The following is a 21,415-nucleotide window of genomic DNA, read 5'->3' on the forward strand; positions in this document are numbered from 1 at the left end:
GTGATTGATTAGAAAGTAATTGGTTGCTATGGTAGTTAATGGTTGCTAAGAAAGTCATATATTCTAAGGAAGTCATTGGTTGCTATGGATGTAGGTTGTTGATTAGGAAAGTAATTGGTTGCTATGGTAGTTTATGGTTGCTACTTAAGGATCTAGGGAAGTGTTTCAAGCTTGGTTGCTATGGATGAATGTAGATGATAAGGAATATAGTGGTTGCTAATGAATTCATTGGTGGTGAAGGAGGTCATTGGTTGCTAATGAAGTAAGTTGTCTTTAAGTGTGTCAATGTTTGACGAGGAGGTCAATGGGTGCTAAGGAAGTAAGTGGTTGCTAGGGAAGTCATTGCTACCAAGGAGGTCATTTGTTACTAAGGAAGAAAATGCTTGCTGAGGAAGTCATTGGTTGCTAATGAAATGATTCGCTGCTTAGTAAGTAAGTGGTTGATATCAAAGTCATTGGTTGCATAGGAATTGTTGCCTTTGATGTGGATAGTTACTAACCACTACATGTCTCAGGCAAGGTCATCCTAGCATTACGTTGATATTTGTATTCAAAACTGTACACATGGTCCAAATTTCATTGATGTTGCTTCAAAAATAAGAAAGTAGGTCAAAAGGTCACAGGACCTAGGATATGACACTTGTGACCCCGAGGCGGGGCTAGTTTTGAAAAGGGGATTAATTTGAACAAGCTTAGATTTTCAAAGATTTCTCCATAAATAAAAGTACAACATGTAACCCCCAGGACATGGTCAATTTTGACCTCAGGGGCTTAATTTGAACAATCTTTGTCAAGGACCTCTAGGCAATGTTTACCTTCATGATGTCAACAAGGAACACATGTTTAAAAAGGTCATTAACTTTGCAAACAAAGTGTAATACTGATAGTTAATATATGTTTATGTGTATTTGAAAATAATTGATTAATGTTTGTGAAAGTGAAACGGAATTTAATTGATATACAACTTAATACTTTTTGGCAGGGAACTTACAGTTTGAGGTAACAAGCGAAGGTCCATATTTCATAGTTTTATTAATTTAAGCATTTGACATGCAAAACAGCACAAGTTTAAAGGTATACATACAGTACAACTATTATTTAAGATGATGTCAATAAATATCATATGTAGATATAGACATACAGTGTAGCATACTATACAAAGCAAAGCACAATGATAACATGAGTATTTACAAAAATTTTTTTAGAATGTAATAACTTTCAAGACATCTTCGACACATACAGGTCAGTCAATAAAATTGCTTTTATAGATGGCAGTATTGGTGAACATATTTGTTCTTTTATAACCATGCTCTCTGGCTACCTGGGCTCCAAGATTCACTTGAATATCTTGAAAGTTTTTTTTATTAAGGCCAAGGTTTAAATTTTTGCACACAAATGACTACTAAGCCAAGTCTACAACACCTTGACCATGACTTCAATGAAAACTAGAACTGTAAGCCATAGGCTAACGAATACCCCCCACCCCTCCATGTCTAGGTTGTTTGCCCTGGAGTTAGGCCGGACAAAGCTAATTTTGCCTACAAGGGGAGATAACTCCAGTCAGGGTCATGTGACCTGTACCAAATTCACAGAGGCGAAAGTTTACAACATGGCCATTAATTTCTGAAAGTTTGATAAAGATTTGTTGAATAATAACAAAGATGAATCCCGGACAGGGCTTATTTTGCCTACTTTAACACATCAAGGGGAGATAACTCCAGTCAGGGTCATGTGACCTGTACCAAATTCACAGAGGCGAAAGTTTACAACATGGCCATTAATTTCTGAAAGTTTGATAAAGATTTGTTGAATAATAACAAAGATGAATCCCGGACAGGGCTTATTTTGCCTACTTTAACACATCAAGGGGAGATAACTCCAGTCAGGGTCATGTGACCTGTACCAATTTCACAGAGGCGCAAGTTTACATCATGGCCATTAATTTCTGAAAGTTTGAAAAAGATTTGTTGAATAATAACAAAGATGAATCCCGGACAGGGCTTATTTTGCCTACTTTAACACATCAAGGGGAGATAACTCTGATCAGGGTCATGTGACCCGTACCAATTTCACAGAGGCGCAAGTTTACATCATGGCCATTAATATCTGAAAGTTTGAAAAAGATTTGTTCAATAATGACAAAGATGAATCCCGGACAAAAAAAAACCGGACGGACAGACGGACGGACAACCCGATTCCAGTATACCCCCCCAAACTTTGTTTTGGGGGGTATAATGAGCTAATAACATGGCACATATGACCAATCCTTATTGACAGTATGACTCAAGGTTGGGCTTTAAACCATGCAGCAACCAATCATACGTCTTTCTGTCTGTTTCTGTCAACCTCTATCACCTGCAAGAGCAAAACTCAGGTAGATAAATTACATACCTTTATTATGTATATTTTCATTATTTCATGCTGTTTATTAGCAAAATTTGTTAAATTATTTATAAAAGTTTAAACTTCTTTATTTTACGACAAGTGTGAAACAAGTTATTACAGAAGTTATTACAGCATTATATTAATCACTTTAGTTGGCACAATGCTATGCCAGAGTGTTGTCTTGTGTTTTAGGGGAAACAGGTGTACCTGGAGGAAACCCACTTGTCCAGCTTGGTGACCACAAACCAAACTCACATGCCCCCAGACCAGGATTGATCACTTGATTGACAATGCGTGAATGGTCAAATGTTTCATGCATTTACATATATATCAAAGAACAAATTAAATAATGGCAATAACAAACCAATCAAAAGATTTAATGACAGTTTACCTGTTTTACTTGACTTTTTGCAATATTTATCATCTCCTCTTTCAGGTTTCTGGAATTTGGCAAGTCCTACAAAACAAAGAAATAAGACCAATAACTCTCTCAAAAATTCCTAGAGTCTAGCCGTGAAGTGCTTTTTTCTGATAACCCTATTCCTGGTGTCTAGCCTTAAAGTTTTATTCTGAGTAACCTTTCTAGAATCTAGCCTTAAAGCTTCCTTCTGGGTACCCTATTCCTAAAGTCTAGCCTTAAAGTTTTCTTTTGAGTACCCTATTCCTAGAGTTTAGCCTTCAAGTGTTCCTAGTACCCTATTTCTAGTCTAGTTTTCTTCTCAGTAACCTATTCCTAGAGCATAGCCTTAAGTTTTCTTCTGATTATTGTAATCTCAATTGATTTCAACTGTACTGTTCTACATACCTCGGATAAAGCAGTCAAATTATACTGATTCGGGTATAGAATATACCACTTTATATTGTCAATTGAAGAAGGAAATGACTTAAGGAATATGCATATTCATGCAATAATTAAAAATATATATGGAAAGTAATCAGAAATAGTTAGTACCTTCTATTTTACTTACACTACAATGAAGTGACAGACAACTGATATCAAATTTCTTTTTCTATTTTTATATTTCCTATATAAAGTATATTAAAACAGCTTAATTAACAATGATGTGAATCAGAACTTACCATAACAAAGAGTTTGGTGACTTTGTAAAGCCGTGATGAGCATGATTTGTAGATAGGATCTTCAGGAGGGACGCCATTTTCTTCCAAAACATTGTTAACAATGTCTAATAGTCTCTGAAACCAAGGCAGATGGAAAATAATAAAACAATGGGAACTACAGGGACCAGCCCACTAGTCTAGCCTTAATTCTAAAGAAGATCCTGTTAGATGATAATCAAGGTCTAACAAACACTGAACAAGACACTCACTACTACAAGAAATAGAAAATACACAAATTATCGTCATTGGTAGGGATTTGGCTAAAGAGTAAAACAAGGGTGCTGCACCCTGCCCTTGTTTGGCAGCATCCCTTTGCCCTCATAGAGACCAGTATGTGCATCCTTTTGAGGTATTAGAATTGAATGTTTTAGTTAATCACATAGTATTTATCTCTTGCTTAAAATCTTAAAATTATGTAATTAAAAATACTGACCAACTTAATTTTAACTCCAACATTTTTTTCATTTTTTAGTTCTTCACAGCCCAAAACTATGTGCCCTTTTTACCCTTAACACATTGTTCCTTTTCTACAGCACCCTGTTCTTTTTAAATCGAGCTTAAACCCTGGTTTTGTAAATGTTGGGGCAAAAACTTTGTCACTAATGTTTTAAGTGGAGTACCCACCCTCTTATGCCTGTCTGATCTTGACTCCTTCGTCATGGCCTGGCCCTGGGGTGTGACGAAGGCAGAGTCTGCATCCGAGTCACGTCGTAGTTTGTCCACTTGTCTGGGAACTGGAGTAGACTTTTTTTCCCCTATGTCAGACAAACGACGGCTACCCTGGAATAGTTATTGTTCTGTTTAAAAAATTCTGTATGTGTCTATCCTTGACAAGGTATACCAAAACATTAGTTTATGCCTTACACAGGAATAACAACAGACCGGAAATCACATTCCTTAAAAATCAGGCACAATGCAGGGAGGGTTAAGGGATAAACCCCTCTTGAAATTATTTTCAACCCTATTTACACATATTTCAAGGTATTACATTATGTTTATAATGCAACTGTCCATCAAAAACTAACTACCGTACATGTAAACAAGATATGACTAGGACAAAATCTCATTTCCGAAAAATATCAGGTTAAGGGAAGATAAGTAAAAAATATGTTGGGCAAGACAATAATTATCTTGTGCACTTCACTTCTTCTCATCGCCATGTATCTATATTTAAAGTTTCATTTAAATCCCATCAGTAGTTTTTAAGTTATTTTCTGACAAGGGTGCATTGGATGGATGGAAAGACGGACAAAATGGCTTCAGATGCCAAATAAAAATGATAGTCTGGAATTTAAAGCTTTCAATCCTGTCTCAGGATTAATACTGAATGGTATCATCCTTGCTACTGTTATCACATAAATCCAATCCAATACAACATGGCAAATGCATGTTACAGTGCAGCGAGTCCCTGATCAGTGAGACTGAGGCTTCTAACAGGTTGTGACAGTGCAGCGAGTCCCTGATCAGTGAGACTGAGGCTTCTAACAGGTTGTGACAGGGCAGCGAGTCCCTGATCAGTGAGACTGAGGCTTCTAACAGGTTGTGACAGGGCAGCGAGTACCTGATCAGTGAGACTGAGGCTTCTAACAGGTTGTGACAGTGCAGCGAGTACCTGATCAGTGAGGCTGAGGCTTCTAACAGGTTGTGACAGTGCAGCGAGTACCTGATCAGTGAGGCTGAGGCTTCTAACAGGTTGTGACAGTGCAGCGAGTACCTGATCAGTGAGGCTGAGGCTTCTAACCGGTTGTGACAGTGCAGCGAGTACCTGATCAGTGAGGCTGAGGCTTCTAACCGGTTGTGACAGTGCAGCGAGTACCTGATCAGTGAGGCTGAGGCCTCTAACCGGTTGTGACAGTGCAGCGAGTACCTGATCAGTGAGGCTGAGGCCTCTAACAGGTTGTGACAGTGCAGCGAGTACCTGATCAGTGAGACTGAGGCCTCTAACAGGTTGTGACAGGGCAGCGAGTACCTGATCAGTGAGACTGAGGCCTCTAACAGGTTGTGACAGGGCAGCGAGTACCTGATCAGTGAGACTGAGGCTTCTAACAGGTTGTGACAGGGCAGCGAGTACCTGATCAGTGAGACTGAGGCTTCTCACAGGTTGTGACAGGGCAGCGAGTACCTGATCAGTGAGACTGAGGCTTCTCACAGGTTGTGACAGGGCAGCGAGTACCTGATCAGTGAGACTGAGGCTTCTCACAGGTTGTGACAGGGCAGCGAGTACCTGATCAGTGAGACTGAGGCTTCTAACAGGTTGTGACAGTGCAGCGAGTACCTGATCAGTGAGACTGAGGCTTCTAACAGGTTGTGACAGTGCAGCGAGTACCTGATCAGTGAGACTGAGGCTTCTAACAGGTTGTGACAGGGCGGTTGTGGAGTAGCGACGTTTGTTCTCCCTGTCTCTAACACCTCCCTGAGGCGTTCTCCACTCGGACAACCTGCCAGCTGATAATCTGTGGGAAGAATGTTTTAAATGGTTGTAATTATGCTATAATAATTGTATTTCAAGAAATGCAATGATTTGATTAATACATGTGTCTCAGACATGGATGTCCCCGCCATGAGTAAAATTGCGTAACATAATGATATTGAAGAAGCCTTACTATAAAATACTCCTTGATATTATACTTCAAACAAAATACGTAAGAGTCACGCATGTCACACGGTCATGATAGTGATGATATAAAGAAAAATCAAGGTATGTAAAACAAAAACCTGCAAAGAATATCTAGTAAGTACAGCCAAGACTGGGATTGTCTATTTTTAGTAACCTTGACCTTAGTCTGAAAAGCTGAGTACGACTTGTTTGGTCTTATCTCCACCCCACAATGTAAAAGTAGTCTATCATTAATTATCTATGATTCCTTCACTTCAACCAACTAGTTTAGCTGGTGACCTCCTACCAAGGTGGAGCCTTCTCGGGGATTGTCAGACGGCCTTGGCGGGATTATTGCCTGGTTTGTCTTCAACCCGAAATGATCAATTAGTCAATAACTTATTACCTTTGTTTCCTGTGATCTTCAACAGACGTATTCAGCTGGTCTGACCGTGGTGGGGCCTTCTTTCTCGGAGACCGACGGAGGGCCTGGGCAGGGTCCTTGATTGCTTTCTTCTTCATCACCTTTGGGAAGAGAACAATGGGGGAGCGGCAGGAACTGTATGTCTCGTCCTTCACATATCTCTCCTGCAGCTTGTTTAAATGATTGTTAACTTTCTCCGACTTTTTGTCTATGTTGTAACTGGAAAAAGACAGCAAATGGTGGTACTCGTTACATAATTTGTTTCAAAGATGAATAAACACATGTATTACAGTAAAACTGTAATCATTCAAACAGGCTGTTGTTCAAGAACTGGTGATCAGTTGAAGTCAAGGTTTAGTCCGGACCATTAGTCTGTCTATTTTCATATAAAACACAATACATAATTGGTGCCGAAGTAAACAATCGGTATGACTTCAAACTTTGAAAATGCATTCTAAGACATTTCATAACAGACTAAAATGGAAACTTGGGTCGTTCTGAACATAAGATGACGTGATGTTTTAGTTCGGGCCCTGGCGTCCTCCAGTGATCGCAGTTTTACTGTAGTTCAATTTCCATATCAAGCTCTTCACATGTGTTTCTGTTTCAATGTTTTGCCAATCTTTTTTAAGATACTTTTGATCAGAACACAAAATCTTTTAATAACTTAACACTTCTAGAAATCAATATTCAAGTATTAACACAAATCTTACTAGATGTCATGTGACGAAGTGTCTTTGCTCTCCGGCCAGGTAGTGACAACATTGTCACCTACATCAGGAGTGCAAAGCTTCGTCTGGACTCGGCTGCCGCCTCTCTATAGGGAAAAGTACAGCGAGTTTAAATATATTGTAATGGAAGCAAATGTTAGAATTTTGTTTTCCATCTTGTATCAACATTTATATGGGTTTACTTACATGTAAATATTGTAGAACACTGAACATACAGTCTTACCTTGTTTGATCAAAAACCATTTTGCTAGTAAAGTTCACCAAAAGCTTGACTTTAGCCCTCCTGACCCCAAAATCAAAAGAGGTTTTCAGCTGACAATGTCCTGTGTGTAAAAGTAATTGATAGGAAAAAAATGCTGATGCTGCCATACAAAGTGATTACTGAGCTTCCTATGTTTTGCTGACACAAATACTTACCCTTCTTCTAACTGGGGAGAGATTGTCAGCCGCTGCAGTGCCATCCGGATGAAAGAACTTCAAGAAACACTGGATGTCCACACTTGTTGATGCTGGAATTGGAAAAAATATAACAATGGCACATTTTCTTTATTAGGGAAGTCAAGGTTTTGAAAATAAATTTTAAATTGTCTCACTTTATGTAAACATAATAATTAAAAAAAAAAAATACTTTCTCAGAATCATTTGCAAGTAAGGTGAGATGCTAACTCCCAGAAGAAATGCATTGACAAAGGGGGAAAAAGTAATTCACATATATTGTACATTGTACCCCCCCCCCAGCACACACAAAAAAGGTTCAAGTTATTTCTTCGACTTTTTATCCACTTTGACCTTGCCAACTGACAGTATCGATAAAATGGCCTTGACCTTTGAGTAACTGACCCCAAACAAAAATAGGAATCATTTACTGGTCAAGGACAACCTACTAGGCTGTTTCATAGTCCTAAATCAGATAGTTTTAAGCTACTGTGCAGAAAAGACATGGTCTAGTACTTTACCAACCAGCCAGACATATCAACCAACTCTCATACCTATATGCCACATCTTCCATGAATGGGACATAAAACGTTGTATGCATAAACTTAACTTCACCAAATAAATGTGCAAATAGCTTCGTCCTACTCAACAGCAAAATAATTGGTGGATATTTAAATTTATACAGGCAAACATACTTTCCCCATGCTGAATGGGCGACGACATCTGCATACTCTCGGAGGACTGTATACGGGACAGCGTGCGTCTCTGACTCTCCTGGTACTGCTGGACCAGCCTCTCACGCCACTCGTATGAGTTCTCACCAGCCTCTGGGGTTCAAAAACATTCCTGTATGAGTTCTCACCAGCCTCTGGGGTTCAAAAACATTCCTACTAAGTTTGAAGAATCAAACATTCTTGAAATGTATTAAGTGGACATTAAAAGATCATTTTGACCTTAACTTTTGACCGCATGAATAAAGAAGAGTGGTCACAGAGACAGCGCACTCAACTATTCCGCCGCTTTTCAGTGTAAGGATTGAAAAGTTTTGGCAAAACATGCATGGATCACTGTAAAATTAGATTAGAATGACGCCTGCAAAGATTTGTGTAAAATTCAAAGACATTCAGCCTTTAATGAAATACAGACTTGATGGAAATAGCATGCAATACATTAAAGGATTATAGGTTGTATACAATAATATTCTGAGTCAAATAATAAAGGGACATTATTTGCAAAATACAGTTATCTCACTTGGTTATTCAAGTAGGTTGGATAGTTGAGTACCATTGTATAAAGTGTCAATGCAATACATCAAGTAGTTGCTGAGATATTAACCTATGTGTGCTTACATGCAAAACATTAACCAGAATTTCTAAGTCAAATAATAAAGGCCCCTTGTTTGCATTATATTCAAATAATTGTTGTCTAACTTCAATAATTTAGTAGGTTAGATAGTTGGGAATACACAACCAAAGTTTCAATGCAATAAATAATGTATTTACTGAGATAATGACTTAAAGGTGCTTACATGCAAAACCTTAACCAGGCCCCTTGTTTGCATTAGATTCAAATAATTGTTGTCTAACTTCAATAATTTAGTAGGTTAGATAGTTGGGAATACATAACCAAAGTTTCAATGCAATAAATAATGTATTTACTGAGATAATGACTTAAAGGTGCTTACATGCAAAACCTTAACCAAGGTGTGAAACCAACGCTGCCGCCGACGCTAGGGTGAGTAGTATAGCTCTCCTTATTCTTAAAATAGCCGAGCTAAAAATAAACTGGGTTCATCTACTGGTGATGATCATTGATCAAACTAAGTTTGAGGACCATAGGATCAATTGACTTGGATATAAACTTTGTGGGGCTAACAATACTTATTAATGTATCATCTTTGAAACATTTAAAATGTTATTAACTCCAGTAAACCAATTGTCCACTTCCCATTGCATGATCACCCTCATGTAGAACACCTAGGGCAGTATGTGTCTCAGTTACGATCAGATATTTCACCTGTTTCTCAGGAAGGATGTCATTGCAGTCTGTATAATACTCTGAATACAAAGGTAATCTCAACCTACCATACACTTCCTTCTGCAAATTCACCCTCACTGTGGGCTCAGGCAGGTCATTTGGAGGTAGTTTCTGTCTCAGCTCGGTGAGATATTTAACCCGTATCTCCCCTAAGAAAGAGGACAACTCTTCATGGTCTAGCACTAGAGACTGGCCAGCTTTCTCCCTGGAGTCTGTCAAGTGAACAAAGATTTAAGAATGTCAACTATGATATTTCTGAACATCTTAATTGCATTCTAGTTGTACCCGGTAATTATATATGATATATTTCGAAGAAAGAATAATTTGAAGCATAGTACAAAAAAAAAGAAATGGAATATGTTAAAAATACAAACTTATGAAAAGGATATTATGCTATTACAGATATACCTTCACAAATCTGCTTTTTTAATTATGACACGCCAACTTAAAACAATTGTTTTCACTAGTCACATGACTAGCACCTGTCACTCAAGGAATCTTTCTCCCAACCACTTAGACAGACGGCATCTATTGAATGAATTAAATAATCAACAACGGTTTATTACAGGATAACATACCTTTTAATCTTTCCAGCATAATTCTTTGCAAGTATAAAATATCTTGTTCTACATGTCTCAATGTGTGTGAGTTGAAAAGGGGCAGGTCACTCAAGTCAATGTTCACAGATTGTTCACCTTTAACTGCACACAGTGATTGGTGGAATATACTGGTTGCTATGGCGCCACTGAGGCTGTATGGGTGCTCCAGCAGGTTGGCATGGGCCACAAAGCTTTCAGGTGACAAGGATTGGTCAGGGGAGGTAATTATGAAGAAAAGAAATTCATAGTTATCCTGCAGATCTTCCTCTGGCTCTGAAATACACATGAGGCAAGATAATCAAGCACATTTGATAAAAATATTTAAGTTATTGATCTATTCACTCAGTCCCTGAAATACAAGTGTATGAAAAGTTCTTCAGACTTCTTAGAGGCTTGATAAGTTGGTTTATAAATCATTCAACTCAAGTATAAACCATTAAACCATTTGAACTGCATAAAAAAATATCAATTCAAAATCACGCATTTAACTTTTTTTTACAGCTTCTACAAAAATTACAACCTCAACCAAAAATCACAATTCCAGTAGTTTGCAGTATTGAAATTGCTTTAAAGGTAAAGGTGAACAGATCTACTAGTTGTATGGATGTTTGCTCACTATAACAGTTGTTGCAATAGAATAAGGTGAATTAAGCCATGTTTTCAGTAAATAATTCTCCTACCCTGTACAAACTGTATGTCGGTGCTGATGTTTTCCTTCCAGGCCTCGGCAGACAGACCCACCTCGCTACACACTGGAGGTTTTTTGCTGTCTGGATATACCGCCAGTCTCGCCAGAAAACCAGCCTGAATATGGTAAAAACAAACACTCAAGTGTTACTTCATCCAGGATCCTACAAGCAATTTTAACAAGGGTATTGCTGGAAGCGATGGATGCTCCCGAAACATGCATTTTCCATCAAAAGACAATTCTGAGAATTCTTCATGAAATGGCACTCTGGGGCCAATGATATAAAACTGGATAAATTATCTACAAGTTATGATTTGTTTAGTTTGCACATACAAGCAATTCAATTGGTCAACAGTTACTATTCGATAAATATTGACCAATCAATAAACACTTCAACTTACTATAACCAAGGCAAGGAATTAACCAGTTTTATACAAATTGGCTGCTTGTCACCAATGTGCGTGTTATATGTTTTCAACCAGAATTGGATTGTCTTCTGTGATATGCCAGTTTCTTACATGTAACCAAACTAAGGGTTTATGACAATGGCGATTTCATCATAATTTCAAAGTTTGACAAATTCCACGTCAACATTATTTTATTGATATCAAAACCAATCTATATATGTTGACTTGAACATTCATTTCATGCCAAATTTCTTTTTCAAAGAACTAGAATTCATGTTGCTGTACTAAAAACCAACAGACAATAAAATAAGATATTATAAAATATTACTATATATTAAATAAGGAATACAAAACTTACATACAGTCACTCATTTCCAAATTCAATTGACTTCCATTCATTAACATTTTGAGTCGTTAAACATGCAAAACATACCTGATCATTTTGCTGGATATAGTTCATGAGTATTTGAGAAAAAGGGTGTTTCTGGTACAAACATCTGTAATCTCAAGTTAAAGAAATCATGCTTTGGATATCCCATTAGTTTATGGCTCCCTGTAACTAGTATAATGTGTCTATGCAGTGTTTTTGTTCACCACTTGGGAATGTAGCCCTTTCAATTTGGAAAAATGCGTCATTTTGACTTAAATAGGGAATTCCGATTAAATTACATTATTTTGCAAAGTAATAACCAAGTATGCAGAAAATTGTGGTAAAGTTCGTTTCTTACAGAATATTACTTTTCAATATGAAAACAGTTTGGGGCTCCATATCTTTTATCCAAAAATATATAAAAAAAAATATATATGAAATTGGGAATGGGAATTTTATTTTCACAATTGAGAAAAAAAATGTTTTAGCACTGAAAATTGTGCCAAATTTTGTCTCCATTTTGGTCAGAAAAAAAGCACTGCTTTGTATCTCACATGTTAATAGGCCCATAGAAATCCATATAAAGAAACTGCTATTTAATTGGACTAATGCAATGTATAAAAGGTTTGAACTTTACATAGCATTTAATAGGTAATTGAATATATTTTAATATTAAGTATTCAGTCCATGTGTGTATGTAAAATAAAACAGACAAGGATACAGTTTATATGTGTGAGGTGTGATGAACATGGCTGGAATGGAGGACACCAGGACTTCATCCATGACCTCAAACATCCGACCCAGTCGACCTCGCTCCAGCTGTAACTCAAACACAGAGCACTATTACACAGGGTTACTTACGTACTGCAGCATTCAATACATGACCTATACAAAATATTAGATTTTTTATCTAATGTTGGATATACAGTAATGATAAACACTTGTTTGACATGCCATTTTCTGCAACTAGATAAACTATTAACATTAAATGTATTTGGTTTAAAATACTAACATTCAAATAATCAAATTATGTGAAATTTTGCTAGTCGTTTGATTTGATGACCGATAACATTCTACAGTACATTTATTTCTTTTACATACAGGTGCATGTACTTAAATTGAAATAACCTTTTTTAACCATAGAAAAATAGCAAGCCCTTAGTTTACAATAATCAAAATGGCGGAGAGCGACACCTTCATATCAAGGGCGATTAATCATGATTTAAGGTCAGGCAGCATGAATATTATCGACAATAATCAACTGATAGCAGAGTGATGTGCCTTTATATAGTTTATACACTTCGATTTTGTAAATACTTTGCAAAATAATGCCTAATTAGTTAATTGACAAAACGATAATTACTCAGAAAACGTGTTGATTTTTTAATCTCGCTTTATCTCGGTCCCGTGATGACCTCAACAGGACTCATTTTGGCTGACGACGTCACATATCAAAATATCATATTATTTTTCATGTATTGCTTATGAGTAAATAAATGCCAAAGAACCCAGACATAACAAAGCAACAACTTAAAGACTTTGCAATGAGAGCAAGAATGCTATGTGCTACACCCCTTCCCATGTTGCTGTCCCATACTGTTTGATTAGAATCTTGAAGTACAAATACCTGTTGTAAATGATGGGGGGTGGGGAGAGGAAACATGAGGTCGGGAGAGGACTGGGAGAGTTTGTGCAGGCTCACACCCGGAACTGTCAGACCTTTGTTCTCCTGAAAACATGGTATGAACAGGACATTAATCTATTTCATGCAATGTATATCAACTTTATGTAAACCTTTCCATCTCCTTAAGCAGAGACCAAATTTGGCTACTTCCCGATTGCACAAAGGGATATTTTTTTGCGATTTCCAGACTTACGTTTCTCATCAATCAAGCTTGAAATCAACTCATATTTTGTAAATTTGTATTACTTTACAATAACTTTGGAGGCATTGATTAATGGGAATAAAAAAAAATAATATCATTGTGTCAATATTTGTCAAAATGAGTAGTATTTGTTTTTTTTATTTAGTATATTTAAATGCCTATCAACTATCCATCACTTTAATTTCCCAAAATATGGCGTTTAATTTTTTTACAAAGGATAGATAGGCCGAGCCATTTCTCAATTTGGGCTGAAAAAGTCCAGTACATACATCGTTGAAATCGGTCTCACTTGGAAAAATCAATTATTTCTGAAAAATTATTTTCAAAAATTATCGGAAAAGTTTTATTTTCTTGCATAAATCTACATACAGTTATGCAGAAACGAAGGCCATAACTAATCAAATTCATTTTATTTATATATATCACTAATTTGTAACATTGATATTAAATATCACTTTTCAATAAATTTAAAGTCAAGCATTGCAAATTTTCTCGATTACATAGTGATAACCGCAAACCAGTTTGAAAACTATAACATTAAGAACTTTCAAACATACAATTTTGTCGCATATGGACACCTTTCCCCTCCACATAAGATCATGGTAGTCAATGCTGAAGCTGTCTGTTTGCACGTGTACACTAGCAGACGTAAACTTCTGCAGGAATTCTGTGTCTTCCGAAGGGTCTGGGTCAAATATCGTGAACTTGGCATTGTGCCAGTCTTTTAACCTCCGCAGAGCTCCCAGAAATAAAATATAGCCACTGAAACAGAATAATAGGAGCACTTTGCATATTTGCTTAGTGTATTGAGCTTACATTGAATACAATATTACTTTTTATTATATACCCATTATTAATCCACACTTAATACATATCGCAAAATTCGGTAGTCCGTATTCCACTCCAGTGCAATACTGTCGTATTCCACTCTTGTGACGTCAGGTCATAACAACTATCGTTGCGCGATGTTAAAATGACATCATAAAACAAAATATCGCGTCGTTAAAATGATATTTATTATGAAAACATGTGACTTTTAAATGATCTAACCAGCAATGTATATAATAAAAGGGTTATTAGTACTGTCTTTTGATCCTGAATGTCGTATTCGTCTCTCGGGGATTTTTGCAGATTTTAATTCAGAATCTGCAAATCCCGAATTTAATCGCAGTACTAACAACCATATTGGATCTTATAATTTTTGAAAATAAGTTTTTAAACAAAAAAGGGTGGAATCATACTTTTTCTAAATTTTACCTTTGGAACTCACATGTTTCGGATTCAAGCATCAAGCCTGATTAAATATTTGTTTTTATTCTAAGTATGTTGAAATGCTGTCACTGTATCAAAATACAAGTTGGCATAATTAAAGCCACGTTCCTCAGTCAGCTCTTAATACACAAGCCTGAAGAATTCAGGCTGGCAAAACCTCTTCTTAGCTTAAAGAAATTCCAGGTACATGCCTTATATCCTTGTATTTTATCTCATTGTACATTACATAACTCACAACCTTTCAGATATTTATCACAGCTTTTCAATCTGATTTATTTCACAGGCCCATTGGCTTTAAAAATGAGTTCACTCAGACTGGTTTCATTTCTTGATGTAAGATCAACACTAACCTTTCTGTTGTCCTTTTAGTTGGCCACAAGCAAACATCAACTAACACATCTGAAATTATAACCAACAGTTTTACTTTGTGTAAGAAATGAATTGAATTAAAGATGTATGAAACTAAAAATTTACCAAAATTTCAGTTGGATGAGATTAACTTTTCCTTAAACATAGGCATAAGAAAAATATAAATACCACAAAATATCAGCAAGGCATCACAAAAAATGCAATATTTATTTATCAATTACATCAAATCCTTATAATGACTTTTTCACATTTTTGTTCCATTATCCCATCAAGCAATAATCAATAATTATAGCAAAAGCTGATCAAAAACAGTTCAGCGTATATTAAATTCACACCAAGAAACACCGCAATGCGACGAAACCAGGTTTTCAATGATTGACAGAAGAACTTCAGCCTGTGTCTGTTTTTCTATTTTTAGTAACAGTGACCTTGACCATAAGGACCCCAAACCCAATCACATGAAAGGTATCCATAAACTCTTCCTTTATATCCAGTTGGGTCAAGATATGTCAACCCTAACTAAAGTTATTCAGTTTCAATTGTTTTTTCTATTTTTAATAACAGTGACCTTGACCCTAGGGACCCCAAACGCAATCCCATGAAAGTTCTCCGTAAACACTTCTTTTATACCAATTTTGGTCAAGACATGTGGACCCTAACAAAAGTTATTCATTTTCAACTGTTTTTCTATTTCTAGTAACAGTGACCTTGACCTTGACCCTAGGGATCCCAAATGCAATCCCATTAAAGGTATCCATAAACTCTTCCTATAGACCAAGTTTGGTCAAGATATGTCAACCTGAACTAAAGTTATTCAGTAACAACCGTTTTTCTATTTTTAGTAAGTGACCTTGACCTTGACCCTACGGACCAAAAACACTATCCCATTAAAGGTATCCATAAACTCTTCCTATAGACTAAGTTTGGTCAAGATATATCAACCCTAACTAAAGTTATTCAGTTTCAACCATTTTTCTATTTTTAGTAACAGTGACCTTGACCTTGACTCTAGGGACCCCAAACGCAATCCCATGAAAAGTATCCATAAACTTTTCCTATACACCAAGTTTTGTCAAGATAATGTATGTCAACCCTAACTAAAGTTATTCAGTTTCAACTGTTTTTCTTTTCTTAGTAACAGTGACCTTGACCTTGACCCTAGGGACTCCAAACGCAATCTCATGAAAGGTATCCATAAATTCTTCCTTTAGACCAAGTTTGGTCAAGATATATATGTCAACCCTTACTGAAATAATTCAGTTGCATAGGTGAGTTTGAAGCCGCCCAGCCGCCCGCCCACCTGAACAACGACATTCGCCATTCTAATAACCAGGTTTCACTTTGTTAACAAAACAAGTCTTAACTTCCAAATTGTGAAACTGAAGTTTGAAAGGTGATGGATTTATCGCAAAAGCGCACTGTAAGTAGGTCAACACTTGTCCATTACTTTCCGCCAATCAAGGCACATCAATCACCACATAGTTTGGCCAGACTAACGCTACACAAGTGCCTATTTCCAAAAAAACATGTGTACAAAATTTAATATTGCTGTCTTGAGCGTATGTTTTTGTTTTGACTGAGGTTTAAAGTTTTTGCATGACAATGAAGCCAAAGCACCATTGCTTTGAAAATTCCTCACCTGTTGCTGGGATGGTGTCTGTGAGTCTGTGCAGAGCTGCTGCTGTCCTCTGGAGGTCAAACTCATCTGATAAACTGGAGGGGATGTTATAAGAATTTGAAATAGTTTAAGGCAGATGAAATATCCTAAAATTCTAGAAAGACAATCTCCAATGGCCTCAACGAAACTGTTCAAAATCTTCTTACTACTTTAGGAAAACAATCTTTACAAACCTCATTTAAAACAGTGCAATGTCTTCCTTTAATTTTAGAAAAACTGTCTTCAATGGAATTTGCTATAATTTTAAGAAACAATCTTCAATGGGATCATTGAAACTATTCAAAATCTTCCTACAATCTTGGGAAACACTTGTTAATGCATTCTTCATTCTTCCTTTAGGATTGATGAAGTAAGCTGTTCAAAATCTCCCTACCTCTCGTTGTCTTGTATCTGCTGTACAGCATCTAGGACACTCCAGTCTGTACATTCATCATTCTGTCGGTGAACAAAATACTAATAAGTCACATGTGTAAATGAATAAAAGAAGTCAGAATAGAATTTATGACATGCTACATATTGTGTCCAGTTAAAATCACCATCACATATTTTTCTGTATAACACATTTGTAATATAACAATATCACTCCGCATATTTGTAAAAATAATAATTGGAAATGGAATAATTATAATCTTATATATGTTTGTTATAAAAATTCTGGGCACTACAGTTCTGCTATGCATGTAGCTCTGGAAATGGCATTGCTTGTCAGTTTGAGGTATTCCTTAGAAGGTGAAACAGGTTGGTCTTTAGTGTTCTGTTTCACATGTGGTCAAAAGAATCTGACACTGGTGATCATATAATACACAATTTCATTCAACTTGTCCAGGAAATATCTATTTATCTCTGAATAATGTCAACTCCTCTTCAGAGTGTTATAGACATGATGGTGCGCGCTAGATTGATAAGGAAAGTGAAAAGTAAAATACTGAAGAAGGAAATCAACAACAGTGAAAAGTGGGGTAAAAAACCTCAAATTTTAGTAATATGATAAAAGGTGAACAGTGAAAAGGGAACTTAAGAGGTATAAACATTGCTCGATTATCTAATGCTGAATGGTTGCCACAGCCACAAATAAATTAGAAAGCTCGCCATATGATCGCTTACTTGCACATTTCCTGAACTCATTGAATATAACTGTTTATCATATGACTCATATATGTAGGATCAAGTAATAGTTCATAATGCAGTTCATTACCCATTCAGTCTTTTTTTATCTTTATTTGTTTATTTGGACAAATATTCAAAACTATGTTAAGATCCAACCAAAAGCATCTGTTTAAGAGTACAAAGAGGTGTGGACATGACAGATATGAAAAGGCTCGCTATATCTTATAATAAACCTGATACCAGTATCAAATAATTTAGAAACTAATATTTTATTTTTACACAAAATTATGGTCCACTCTGCAGAGAGATTAAGATGTTATATGCTACACAAATGTAAGTAAATTAGTAACACACACAGTTTTACAATATGAGTATTCATCTACATATAATATTTAAAAAAAAAATACCTTGTCATCAAAGTAGACACAAGCTGACTGGACTTTATCATTGGTTGCTCCAACATAGCTCTCAAGTACATGCTGAACATGATCATTTCCTGAAAGAAATCAAACCAGTAATTATGAAAACAGCTGTAACTTGAAGTGTAAGCTATTGCTATTATGAAGCAACCTGGAGTCTGTCTCTTGGGTAGAAGGCAATTTATCAGTTGTCATGTCTTTTTTCCAAGGCCAAGAGAATATTGCACATAAGAGGCTAAAAGATAAGAGGTGTACCCTTTTGACAAGTTTGTAGAATTCAACCAAACGTTCTTAACTCTAAGACAGACAGGTATTAAAACAAGAACCACAACAAATATGTAATTTTGACTAAAGAGGTACTGTAGTATGATCTCCGTTGACAGATTTGCAATGAGCATAGGTAAGGTTCTATAAAGCTTAATCATGCTTCTGCTAGTTGGTTCTATACCTTACACCTTACACTTTTTTGTCCAGGTCTAGCTAAAGTGATGTTAAAACTAAAAGGCATAGATCAATCTTAAATGTTACTGGGGAAAAGTGCATTGTGTTAGAATAATACCCTGACACCTTCAGTGACCCTGACTGTTATACAAGCTTATGCTGTACTGAAGGGTTAGGGAACTAGGGACTTAGTCCATTTAAACAGCAACTTCAGAGTCTTCGACGATTTCTTGTTGTGGTGACTTTATGTAAGGGGAACAAAATGAATGTTCAAATGTTAAACAAGTTCCCTGATTATTAGTATAATTATTATTGTGGCTACCTTCAGTTAGGACTAAGTCCATATAAAACAGCCGCTTCAGGGTCTTTTGACGATTTTTGTTTTGGCCACTCTGATCGTCTATATCCCACTTGTTGTTTTTCTAGCCAAGAAAGACAGATCCCAGCGCTAAGTATATTGAGCGGAAAGATAACAAGCACCTGCTAGATAGTTCAAAATGGCCATGCTTTGTTGACAGATGGATCTGAATTTGTGTTTCATAAAACACTTAAGTGTAATAAAAGAAAGGTATTGGCTAAAAATAATTTATGTTCAACTTTTGTGTTTTTATTTAACAATGCAGTGTTAAACACTGTGGAGTTATAATGGAAGAATATATTTTACATTGGTATGAACAGGGGTGTAGAAATGGCCCGGGAGCCGGTAAAATAACTCGGTTACTTTAGCATCTCCACCCGGCTAATTTCTACACATCAACAAAAATAAAATCTGTTATTTTTTGTCATGTCTGTTCTGTTTACATCCGTTTAAAACCTTGATTGTTGGTATTGTTTATTTTGCTTTAGTTGCATCCCCCTCTGGGATGTTTTTCAAGTATTAGGTTTGGGTTTCCCAGTGTTCCGAATACAATAACATTAGCTCGATACATGACCTTATTAGTCTCATCTCCCACTGCAGATGTTTTGAAATTAATTGTTGCAGATTCTGAGTATTCCTGGTCAGTCTGTTGGTGTACATTGCTTAGCGTAGTTCATAATAAATAGTTAGAGCACACTTGTGTTTCTTATGTATTAAATCACATTAGTGAACATTGAACGCGCACACTACAACAAGGAAAACAAAACATTAATGATTTGCGAAGCAATTGAGGGTGAAATAAATATTTTTTCCAGACACAAAAAAGCGTAGTAAGTATGCAACATGAGCGTGTCTGGCCTTCTGTTAGTCCTGTTACCATTTACGTAACAGTAAATTTTATATACGCGTGTTAACCAGGTGTAAACAAAATGAACAAGCTTGCGGTGATGTCACTGCTAAAAATAATCCATTATTTTGATGAATTTTACATGTACGTTGGGTTAAATGTCACAAAGTGTCCAGATATTTCTTTTGGTTATTAAAATGGAAGTTAGCTGCAGGTGAAATATATAGAACCACAGAAAATGTTAGATGTTTAATTTTCAGAGGTTAATAGTGATTCAGTGGCTGAAAGTATATAAATGGTAGAGAAGAAAACACATATATTATTAGGAGGGAATAGCTAGCAAATATCAAGGCATGTGGTCTGGAATGTTATAATATTATCCTGAATCTGAATTTGACAGTAGTTTGGTTCATTAGTTAGCCCTCACTGGTGGGTGGGTGGGGGGGATAGTACTCAGTTTCAGTATCATATTACAAAATAAACATGCACCAGAAGACTAGAATGTTTGGTTAAAAAGGCTTAAATTCATCCCACAAGGGGCGTTGCCCCCTTGACCCTAACAGGGGGAGGACACCCAGACCCCCCGCCTACTTTTAGGATATTCCCTGCTACTTGAAATAATTTCTACACCCCTGTATGAATCAGCCGACTTGTTGCATTTTGAAATGAATATAAGTAAACCTTGAAGGAAAAGTGCGTCCGATGTGGGGCTCAAACCCAACAAAACCCCAGATCACAAGCACGGTGCTCTTACCAATTGAGATAACCGGGCGGCTGGTTCCAGGCCACACACACTACAATAGCCAAATGTTAAAAAAGTATCCTATACACGCATTATTGTGGCTACCTTGGGACAGTTCTTAGTGATTCAGAGGTCATGGGTTAAACCCATGCATGGCATGTTTTTCCTCATATTAGATGAACTAATGTATGGTGCAGATATAAGCGGACAAAAGTCACAATACAGCAAAATTGTCAAAAAAGAAAATACGTCGCGAAATAATATGACAACGCATTAAATCAAGCTGATTTGTTTCTCTTGGACCAAATAAACACTGAAACTTATTTGATTACACAATCTTACCTTTATCGCTTATACAGAGTAAGTACATCCTCATAATTAGTACTGAAATAACAATTTTCAGATAATTACATATTTTGACTTTTTCCGGGCAAGGGGAGGCAACCTAAAAAACAATGTTGCTCTTCAAATCGGAGGTACTTGATTGGGAAATATAAACTCGAGC

The 21,415-nt window shown here is 36.4% G+C and overlaps 1 protein-coding gene across 1 annotated transcript; it reads right to left on the reverse strand.

The window, feature by feature from the left end:
- Nucleotides 1-1,015: 1,015 nt before the first annotated feature.
- On the reverse strand, nt 1,016-21,364 carry LOC128243556 (mdm2-binding protein-like). Its single transcript, XM_052961398.1, has 21 exons — nt 21,253-21,364; nt 18,511-18,599; nt 17,370-17,431; nt 16,958-17,031; nt 15,300-15,348; nt 14,235-14,439; nt 13,419-13,520; nt 12,513-12,610; nt 11,855-11,918; nt 11,007-11,130; nt 10,306-10,599; nt 9,775-9,939; nt 8,386-8,517; nt 7,673-7,764; nt 7,238-7,341; nt 6,507-6,743; nt 5,831-5,957; nt 4,129-4,284; nt 3,466-3,579; nt 2,777-2,842; nt 1,016-2,355 (listed from the first exon to the last, which is right to left on the reverse strand). Exons 1-21 carry the CDS (start codon nt 21,284-21,286, stop codon nt 2,317-2,319), a joined length of 2,427 nt encoding a protein of 808 aa, XP_052817358.1. The 5' UTR covers nt 21,287-21,364; the 3' UTR covers nt 1,016-2,316.
- Nucleotides 21,365-21,415: the final 51 nt, after the last annotated feature.

Source organism: Mya arenaria, chromosome 8 (genome assembly GCF_026914265.1).
Source record: "Mya arenaria isolate MELC-2E11 chromosome 8, ASM2691426v1".
Taxonomy (NCBI): Eukaryota; Metazoa; Mollusca; class Bivalvia; order Myida; family Myidae; genus Mya; species Mya arenaria.

Coding starts and splice junctions, on each gene's coding strand:
- LOC128243556 (XM_052961398.1), bottom strand. CDS start 21,286: ATGAGGATGTACTTACTCTGTATAAGCGATAAAG. Junction 9,940..10,305: donor TATGCTGGAAAGATTAAAAG/GTATGTTATCCT, acceptor TTCACTTGACAG/ACTCCAGGGAGAAAGCTGGC. Junction 7,342..7,672: donor TCTCCCCAGTTAGAAGAAGG/GTAAGTATTTGT, acceptor TTTTCCCTATAG/AGAGGCGGCAGCCGAGTCCA.